General features: G+C 61.0%; 2 protein-coding genes across 12 annotated transcripts; one reads left to right on the top strand and one right to left on the bottom strand.

Annotated features, from left to right (window-relative positions):
• On the bottom strand, positions 1-5,542 carry LOC101979377 (granulocyte-macrophage colony-stimulating factor receptor subunit alpha). 10 transcript variants are annotated; one of them, XM_026778148.1, is made up of 12 exons: positions 5,321-5,542; positions 4,671-4,948; positions 3,462-3,776; positions 3,140-3,260; positions 2,886-3,015; positions 2,573-2,736; positions 2,164-2,297; positions 1,988-2,020; positions 1,772-1,907; positions 1,544-1,640; positions 1,201-1,279; positions 1-1,128 (listed from the first exon to the last, which is right to left on the bottom strand). In XM_026778148.1, the coding sequence occupies exons 3-12, from the start codon at positions 3,726-3,728 to the stop codon at positions 1,102-1,104; spliced, it is 1,188 nt and encodes a 395-aa protein (XP_026633949.1). In that variant the 5' UTR covers positions 3,729-3,776; positions 4,671-4,948; positions 5,321-5,542; the 3' UTR covers positions 1-1,101. The 10 variants fall into 10 exon arrangements, with proteins under 10 accessions (XP_026633949.1, XP_026633956.1, XP_026633947.1 ...); XM_026778155.1 differs by having other exon boundaries at positions 1,547-1,640; XM_026778146.1 differs by having other exon boundaries at positions 4,671-4,921.
• A 9-nt stretch (positions 5,543-5,551) lies between these two features.
• Positions 5,552-8,062, top strand: LOC101997621 (cytokine receptor-like factor 2). 2 transcript variants are annotated; one of them, XM_026778156.1, is made up of 8 exons: positions 5,552-5,626; positions 5,920-6,013; positions 6,158-6,318; positions 6,578-6,711; positions 6,956-7,133; positions 7,263-7,365; positions 7,477-7,561; positions 7,719-8,062. In XM_026778156.1, the coding sequence occupies exons 1-8, from the start codon at positions 5,560-5,562 to the stop codon at positions 7,941-7,943; spliced, it is 1,047 nt and encodes a 348-aa protein (XP_026633957.1). In that variant the 5' UTR covers positions 5,552-5,559; the 3' UTR covers positions 7,944-8,062. The 2 variants fall into 2 exon arrangements, with proteins under 2 accessions (XP_026633957.1, XP_005371464.1); XM_005371407.3 differs by lacking the exon at positions 7,263-7,365.
• The last annotated feature ends 1,435 nt before the right edge of the window (positions 8,063-9,497 follow it).

The raw sequence follows: 9,497 nt of genomic DNA, 5'->3' as shown, positions 1-9,497 counted from the left end.
GTATTGCTGGGTCCTGGGGTAGGTTGATCCCGAATTTCCTGAGAAACCACGCAGGCCAGGGGTGCCAACTTCAGCAGCAGCCCCAGGCCGACCATGCCTGGATAGGATCGGCCACGGGGGTCCTGCGTGGGCGGGGTGCAGACCCGTAAGGGGGGGGCCCTAGCTATGACATCACTGCGGCAGGGGAACCCGTCGCTCACCTTGTCTCCCCGCCCCCGCTGGAATTCCCACAATTCCTGCGTGCTCCCCCCCACCGGATGGGGGGGCGGGGCTGCGTGCGCAATGACATCATCACTCCCTTCTCCCAGGAGCACAGGCACCTGACAGTGGATGGTGTCAGGGGTCACGGGGGTCGTGGCCCCCAACTCTCAAGAGATCTGCACTGATCCCCCTCCCCTCTTGGCAGTGACTAAGGCTCGGAATCCCTGGGACACCCAGGGTTGAGCAACTTCTGGAGCTGAGGCTGGGGACACGAGGCATGATGGGAGTGGGTGGGGGGTGTGGTCAGAGCCGGGGTGACGTCATTATGGGGGGGGAAGGGTTGGAAGGCATGCTGGGAGTGAGCCAGGGGAGCTCGGGTCTGAGAAGGGGGTCGTGCAGATGTCACTGACTTGGGATGACATCACCAGCACCCCCACAGGAAGTGCGGAGTGACTGACAGCCATGTGGGCCACCTCTGCCGGAAGTTCCCTGGAATCCTGGGTCTGAGAGTGGTGGGCAACTGGTCATGGTGATCATGGGGACTGCGGGGAGTCAGTCACTGGGCAGGAGGCGGGACTTCTGGAGTTAATCAGTTCATCCCACGGGTTGGGCTTCGGTGTGATTGACAGTGGAGGTGCTGATGACATTATGGACTTTTTTTCCTCTTTCTAGGAATCCAGAGCAGAGTGTACAGATCCCGGAAGTCCCGCCTCCCCGGGGGTGACTGACAGGTGATTTCACACATGACAGGGACATCATTGCCAGGCTCGGGTTTATTTCTTAATAAAAACACCAGGAAGAATGAATCACTTCCAGGTCAACATCTCTGGGTTCGGTTCACTTCCAGATCGGCAGGAATGGGGCTTCATCTGTGTTCCGGGTCCCCGGGGGTGGGACTTCCTACGCGGCCAGGTCCTTCCTGAGGGTCTGGTTGGGTGGGGAGGGTCAGTAGGGGTCACGGACAGGCCTGGCCCCACCCTGCAATCCCTGACCTCTGACCTGGGGATTGACCAAAGCATTGTCGCTGACTTTGTCCTGGATGTCGGGGATGCGGGGGAGGAGGCGGTGCCAGATGAACCTGGGGTCGGGGGTCAAGGCAGCCAATGTGAGGCAACTGGAGACATCTTGGGTCAGGGCGGCCATGTTGGGGCCTGAGCGGCCGTCTTGGGCCATGGCAGCCATGACAGTCATGTTGGGTCAGGGCGGCCAATGTGAGGCCATGCCAGCCATCTTAGGTCAGGGCAGCCATCTTGGGCCAGGGCAGCTGTGACAGTCATGGTGGGTCAGGCTGGGAATGTTGAGGCCACAGCAGCCATCTTGGGCCAGGGCAGTGCCCACTCACCTCCTCCAGGCAAGCGCCAAGCCCAGGACACAGGTCAGGGTCACACCCATCGCGATTATGTAGACAGGCAGGCGGGGGACGATGGGGCGGTCAGCGCCTACAGGGGTGGGGCATGGAGAGGTGATGGTGGAGGGATAGGAGTCATATAGGAAGGAGGGGCTTAATGGGGAAGGATGGGAATGGGGCAGGAAAAGGCGGGGCTCATGCTCAAAAAGGGGCGGGACCCACCGAACTTCACTGGTGGGCTCCAGACACTCCACCGCTTGCTGCGCACGTCGCCCACACGCACCCTGACCACGTGACCCTCCCGAGGCTCCGGGCTTGGGAACTCGAACCGGTTTTCGGGGCGGCTGGAGACGGTGACCTGGGGGGGGGGGTCAGGTCAGGGTGGGACTTCCGGGGTCGATGGGGGCTGGGGGGGGGGTCACTGTTGGGTCGGCTCACCGTGGTGTCCAGGTCCGGGTCCGGGTCCATGTCCTAGAAGACAGGAAGTGGGGTTACAACGACAGGAAGTGTGACCAGAACAACAGGAAGTCTCACCCTCAGGAAACAGAAAGTGGGATCAGAGCAAAAGGCCCCCCCCCCCCGCCATTTCCCAGCATCCCCTGGGGTGCACGCACTGTTCGGCGCAGGTCGAGCTCGTAGCGGAAGTCAGCGAAGCCCATAGTGGCCCAGGTGCGGGGTGGAACCCAGGAGACAGCGCAGTGCGAGGCATTGCAGCTTCCCGTGATGTTGCTGGGCGGGGACAGACGTTCTGGGGAAGGGGCCAGTAGTGAGAGAGGCCCCGCCCACAGGCAGGAAGTCCCGCCCTTCAGTTGTCAGTCAAAGCTAATCATAATACCAAACAGGAAGTCCTGCCTCTCAGCTGTCACTCAAACGTAATTCTAATGCCAAACAGAAAGTCCCGCCCCTCACCTGTCATTTAATTCAGGTCCCAAACAGGAAATCCTGTCCATCAGACGCCAGTCAATCACACCCAGCCCTGCCCACACACCGGGAAGCTCCGCCCCCAGCCATGATGTCACCCACCGATGGCCTTGGTATTCAGGATGACGTCATAGGCCCTCAAGGCGCCGCCCGACTGGCTCCATCCGGCCACGGTCACGTGAAGCCGGTCCGGCAACCCTGTGAGGTCATTGATGCGGCAGCCAGAGAGGGCGGGGCCGCTGGGACATCCGGGCAGCTTGTGGCCCCTGGGGGGTGGGGTAAGGGTTACTGGAGGCGATGTCACCTCCCCTACCTATGACGTCATTGTGCGGAAACCTACATTGTCACCCCAATCGATCTAGGATGTCACCAAAGCCCACCCCCACCCCCGCCTGTGACGTCACCCCAGGCTCACGTGGTGTTGCGCAGGACCAGGAAGTAGCGAGCGTCTGGAGGTGCAGCAGGCCCTGCCTCCCAGGTGCACGTCATGGCAGCAGCGTCATGGATCTCGCAGGAGACGTTGACAGCCTCGGACCCTGGGGGCCCTGGGGGGAGGTTTGACGTCATAGCACGCAGGGGAAGAAGCCCCGCCGGCAGGGACACTCAGGAGGGGCGGGAAACGGGGTGATTGGCGTGACCCGCCCACACCCGGAAGTCCCGCCCCCGCACCGGGGAAGATGTAGTCCAGTCTCTCGTGGATGGTGACGTTGCCCGTGGTGGCGTTGACCCCCAGAGTGACCCCGAGGTGCAGGGTCAGGGCCCTGAACTGGCAGCGGCACCCAAGTGTATTCTGGGGGGAGATGACGTTATAGGAGACCCCCTCCTGACGTCAGCGTTCCCAGCCCCAGGTACGGGTGACGCAATCAGAACCCTCAACCCCAGGTAGGGATGACGTCATCGGGAATCCCCAAAGCTCCGGAGAGGGATGATGTCACTGGGGGGCCCTCCCCCTCCCGGAAGGGATGACGTCCCCACGAGCCCCGATCCCCACCTGCATCCTGCGCCTCGTAGGCCTCCCATGCAGGGTGAAGTTCACGTAGCATGACGTCACCATGATGTCATGGGAGCAGAGCCAGGTCAGCGTCCAGGTGCCAGGGTCGAAGGTCAGGTTCAGGGCAGAGGGCGTGGGAGGGGGCGGGACTTCCGGTGCGGGACCGTCCGTTTCTGGGTGGGGCCATTTCAGCTTGGAGTCAACCTGAAGTCCCGCCTCCGTGGGTAGAGAAGCGAGGGTCAGGGCAGGGAAGAGCAAGAGCAACATGGCGGCTAGGGGCGGGGCCTCGTGGGGTGGGCTGGGCCGGGCGGTCACCTGTCAATCAGAAGATAGAAGCATGATGGTGTCAGCTGTCAATCACCTGGGCACTCAGCACAGCCCGCTGCCCCTAGGAGTACAGAACACAGTACCCAGGTACTCAGCACAGTACCCAGCATCTTAGAGAACTTAGCCTGGGACCCAGTACCTGGGAAAACTCAATGCAGGGGGGCTGGAGAGATGCACTGACTGCTCTTCCAGAGGCCCTGAGTTCAATTCCCAGCAACCACATGGTGGCTCACAACCTTCTGTAGAGAGGTCTGGTGCCCTCTTCTGGCCTGCAGACATACACACAGATAGACTATTGTATACATAATAAATAAATCACATGGGAGGACTCAGCACAGCACCCACCACCTGAGAAGATTCAGGACAGCACCCAGGAGGACTCAGCACAGCACCTTTACACTAAGTATAGCACCTGGGAATTCAGCCCAGAACACGAGAGAACTCAGCATAGCACCTTGAGAGACAGCACAAGACTCAACCTAGCACCCAGAAGGGCTCAGCCAAGGATCCAGGAAGACTCAGCACAGCACTCAGCACCCGGGAAGACAGAGCACCCAGTACCCAGGAAGACTTAGCACAGCACTCAGGATAACTCAGCCCACCACCCAGCATTCGGAAGGACTCAGCCAAGCAACCAGCATTCGGGAGGACTCAGCCAAGCACCAGGGAGGACTCACTCAGCATAGAACCCAGCACTCGGGAGAACTTAGCACAGCATCTTGAGAGACAGCACAGCATCTGGGGACTCAACCTAGCACCTGGGAGGACTCAGCCAAGGATCCAGGAGGACTCAGCTCAGCACCCAGCACCCGGTAGGACTCAGCCTAGCACCCAGCACCCAGGAGGACTCAGCCCAGCACCCCCCAGCTCCCTGCTCCTCACCAGGTCGCCATCGACTGCACTTCCTATTCTGGGAGAGGAACTGAGTGATTGACAGGCGGGTGATGGACAGCTGGAAATGGGGAAGTGGGCAGGGCACAGGGTGATTGACAGCTGGGGGCTTGATTGACAGTGAAGCCCTATGACGTCATCGTGGGCGGTCTCTGGTGCAGACAGGAAGGGGCCATGGCGCAGTCCCGCCTCCTGTCAATCACCGGGGATATTTGACATCACTGGGGTCACGTGCTTGGAGGCTGTGGATGATGTCATGGGCAAAGCACCTGTCAATCATGGGGGGGCTGCCATGAGGCCTGGGATTCCCCCTCCCAGGATGCACTGTGGGCTGACTGAGCACAGCACCCAGGACTCAGCACCCAGATCACCCAGCACCCGCATCACACAGCACATAGCATACAGCACCCGGGTCACCCAACACCCATATGACCGGGATCACCCAGCACTCAGCACCCGAATCACCCAGTACCCAGCACCCGGATCACTAGCACCCCCACCCCATATCTGACCCCCATCGCTGACTCAGCTGAGATCCCCATCGCCCCCGCGCAGGCGCACTTCCTTCTTTGACTTCCCCAAAATGCCAGGGCCGGGTGGGGAGACCGCGCTCAGTCCCCGCGGTGCTCGGTGTTTAGTACCTGGGGTGCTCGGTCCCGGCGGTGCTCGGTCCCCGCGGTGTTCAGTGCTTAGTACCCGGGGTGCTCGGTGCTCAGTCCGCTAGGTGCTCGGTGCTGAGTCCCCGCAGTGCTAGGTGCTCGGTCTACGGGGTGGCCGGTGCTTAGTACCTGGTGTACTCGGTCCCCGCGGTGCTGGGTTCCCTCGGTGCTCAGTCCGCTGGGTGCTCGGTTCCATCGGTGTTCGGTGCTCGGTCACCGCCATGCCCGGCCCCGCCGCGTCCATCGCCGTCATCCTCCTGCTGCAGCTCCGGATCCGGGAGAGCGCGGGTGAGTGAGGGGGGGACGGGCAGGGTCCCCGGGGGACACGTGGGGCTCAGGACCGGGGGTCGCGGTGACGTCTGAGGGGGCGCGGACGCGGGTTACCCACTTCCGGGATCGGATCAGGCGCAGGTGGCAGACAAGGCCAGGGACCGGAAGTACCGCCCCCGGGTCCAGATTGACAGGCGGAGTTTACAGATGGGAAGTTCCGCCCCGGGCGCCCAGACTGACAGGCCGGGAGCGCAGCCTCGGGGCGCTCAGTCTCTCCCCCGTCGCTGACGTCACCCGTCCCCGCCCCACAGAAGACGTCACCGTCGTCTGCCACGACCTGCGTGACGTGGAGGTCACGTGGGACCCGGCCAAGCATGCGGGGGCGAATCTGAGCCTGGCATGGCGGTGAGTGACATCGGCCTGGCACCGCCCCCTTCCCCGACCACGCCCATTCCCCAGGTTCCGCCCCGCCATCTGACCACGCCGATCTCAGAGCCCCGCCCACTAAATCCAGCCCCCCAACTCCCTTCATCCCCACTCTCGCCACAGCTACATCCCAGAGCCCCTGCGGCCCTGCCCCCGGTACTTCCTGTCCGACGGCCTCACTTCCGGCTGCATCCTCCCAGTGCGCAGCAGAAGCCCCCTGGAGATTGACGTGCGTCGGGGGGCGGAACCTGTGTTCCACCGGAAGGGGCTGGCCTCGGCCTTCCGTGAGTGACAGGAAGGGGGCGTGGCCTTTGCCCGTGAGTGACAGGGGCGGGGGCGGGGCCTGGCTCTTGCGAAACAGAGGGGGCAGGGCTTGTGATCGTGAGTGGCATGGGGGAGGCGGAGCCTGTGTCCGTGAGTGACAGGGGAGCGGCGAAAACTGGTTCATGAGTGACAGGGATGGGGGCGGGGACTGGTTCTTGAGTAATGATTGACAGCTTTCTTGCATGTGTGCACACACTCTCTCTCTATCCCCCTCCCCAGTGAAGCCCCGCCCTCCCGACAAACTCACTCTCCATTGGCTGGAGGATGCCATCCGTGTCACATGTCCTGCTCTCCCCCACGTCGGCCTCGATTACGTCATCCAGCACCGCGGGATGGGTGACATTGACTGGGTGGTGAGCAGCAACATCATTGGGTCCCAGCATTCACTGGGGCAGGGGTGACATCATCAGGTCCCAGCTTGCAACGGGGAGGGCATTGGGTGACGTCATGGTCCTAGCATGCAGTGGGGGTGGAGGTGACATCATCAGGGTTCTATGCGCAGTCTTCCAGTGACAGCACTGGATTGTTGCCCATGTATTTCCTGCTTCCATATGTCACCGGGGTCACGCCCAAAGACTTTCTGTCCCCATCTTGCAGGCTTCCGCCCCAGCGCCCTCCTGTGACGTCACCGTGGGCGGAGTCGACCGCAGTGCCTGCCTCGCCTTCAGGGTCCGGGCGTTCCCGCGGGAATCGTTCTATGGCGGCGAAGTGCAGCCTAGCGATTGGAGCCCCGTGACACAATGGAGGGCTGGTGAAGCTATGGGTGCAGGGAATGGTGGGTGACGTCATGGGGCAGGGCCTGGCTGGCAATGGCAAGGGTTTTGGGCTGGACGAGGGTGACATCATGGGGCGGGCCCTGGCAACTGACAACACAGGTCCCCTGACCCTGAGGCCCCGCCCCCAGGCTCCTGCCAGGCTCCGCCCTATTCCGGGTTCCCAAAGCTCCAGGTCGCCTGTGGCCTCGTGACCCTGCTGACATCACTGCTGCTGCTGCTGGCACTGTGGAGGTGGGGGCGGGGCCTAGGAGGAGTGGGCGGGGCCAGGGACGGGCCAGGGACACGAAATCTCAGGCTCCCTGCTCCAGGCCGCGATGACGTTACTTCCGGCTCTGCCCCCAGGGTCAAGCGCGGCCTCCTACCCTGGGTCCCCGACCCCAGGGGTGGCTTCCAAGGACTGTTTGAGCGACATGGTGGGAACTTCCAGGTACCGCCCACCCACTTCCTGTCTGTCAGGGTCCCGCTTCCTGTCCCTCACCCTTCCACTTCCTCTCTGACTTTGGACCTAACCGACCCCACCCTCGCCCATAGCCATGCTCAGGCTGAGTGCCGGCCCCGCCCCTCACTTCTGGCCCCGCCCCCAGGCCTGGATTGCGCAGGACGTGTCTCCGCCCCCGAAGGCCGAAGCCGTTGACCCCACTGACCCTGCTGAGGTGGCCCTGGTCCTGGAGCATCATGGGAAGAGCGCGGCACCCGACCCAGGCTTGGGGTCTCCCGGGCTCCCATGCCAGGCCCCGAGGGACAGGGACGTGGTGAGGGTGGGCGGGGCCACCTTCCTGATGGATGAAGGCTCTTACATGACCCTGTGACCCCATCGTGTCCCTGCTGTGACCCCGGCGGCCATGAGGAAAGGAGCTCACAGTGCATGCTGGGAAGAGGGAAAATTTCTGGGTCTGTGCATTTCTAGTAAAACGTTACATGTGAGTCTCAAGTATTATGATGTCACAAGTGAGTTTCTGGTATGTGAGTGTCACATTACTGTGGGCTTCTTATGCACAGCATGACGCCTCTCAGACTGAAGTACATCTCCCAGCATTCACTGCGGCTCTCTACTCATTACTTCTGGCTGTCAAGCAATTTTTTTCCTGATTCTCAGTGTAAGCCAGTAGAGCCCTGAGATAAATTGCGGGTGCTCCAAGATGAACTACATCTCCCAGGATGCACTGTGATTTCGTTATCTCATTTCCGGCGGGGATTCACATACTTCTGATTCCCAGTATGAAACAGGGGTGTGGGTCTCTCACGTTGAACTACATCTCCCAGCATGCACTGCGGGGCTACTCCTCACTTCCGGCTGTAAACGCGTCCTGATTCCCAGTATAAACCAATGCAGTCTGGAGACTCAATTTGGGCCTCCCAGAGTAAACTACATCTCCCAGTATGCACTGCGTCGCCGGGAATCTCACTTCCAGCTGTTAAGCACATTTTTCCGATTCCCAGTGTAAGTCAGTGCTGTGCAGGACGGCATCCCGTGTGGGCCTCCCAGGGAGAACTACATCTCCTAGCATGCACCGCTGCCCCTGGATCTCACTTCCGGTCACCCGAACTTCTCCTTCATGGCTTCTGTGACCATGATAAGCGTCCCATTGTGAACTACATTTCCCAGCATGCCCGGCGGCTCTTCCTTGACCTATTTCCGGTGTCATTAGCTGTCAGTCCAACCGCCGGTACAACCGAAAGTGTTCACTACTGAGCCGGTTTCGCGAGCATGCCGTGTCCGTTGACCGGGTTCCCAGGTGAACTACATCTCCCAGAAGCCTCGGCGGTGTTCTACAGAACTTCTGGTACATACCGAAAACGCCCGTGGCTGCCTTATTAACGAATCCCCACCGTGGTCGATCGGTGGGCGGGGTTTCGCGGTAAACTACATCTCCCAGAATGCTCGGCGTTTCTGCCGAGTTTGTAGTTCCGCCGTGACCGTGAACCGGGGTTTCATGTGAGCCACGTCTCCCAGAGGGCCCATTGGTTTCCTCAACTACTTTCTAGTATAAACCGGAAACGCGTTTGACCGGTTTCCTAGTTCCCACCGTACTTGGTAAGCGGTAATCTCCGGTGAACTACAACTCCCAGAACGCTCGGCGCTTCACCTAACTTCCGCTAGAAACCGGAAACCGTCTTGTCTTTCCCATTTCCGATGCCCCTCTGTGGTCGCGGACGGTTCTCGCTGTGGGAACTACAAGTCCCAAATGCTTCTCTATGCTTATTTTCCGGTGTTTCCCGGAACATTACAGAATTGAACGGGGTCACGTTCTGATGGACCGGAAATAAACGGAAGCTCTCCGTCCTACACCGGAAGTGACCAAGGACAACCGGAGGGGACCGAAAACGACCGGAACCCTATCGAGCCTTACCGGAAGTACTCC

Source organism: Microtus ochrogaster, unplaced genomic scaffold, assembly GCF_000317375.1.
Source record: "Microtus ochrogaster isolate Prairie Vole_2 unplaced genomic scaffold, MicOch1.0 UNK108, whole genome shotgun sequence".
NCBI lineage: Eukaryota > Metazoa > Chordata > Mammalia > Rodentia > Cricetidae > Microtus > Microtus ochrogaster.
The sequence above is the reverse complement of the archived record's forward strand: the minus strand, read 5'-3'. Positions and strand labels throughout refer to the sequence as shown.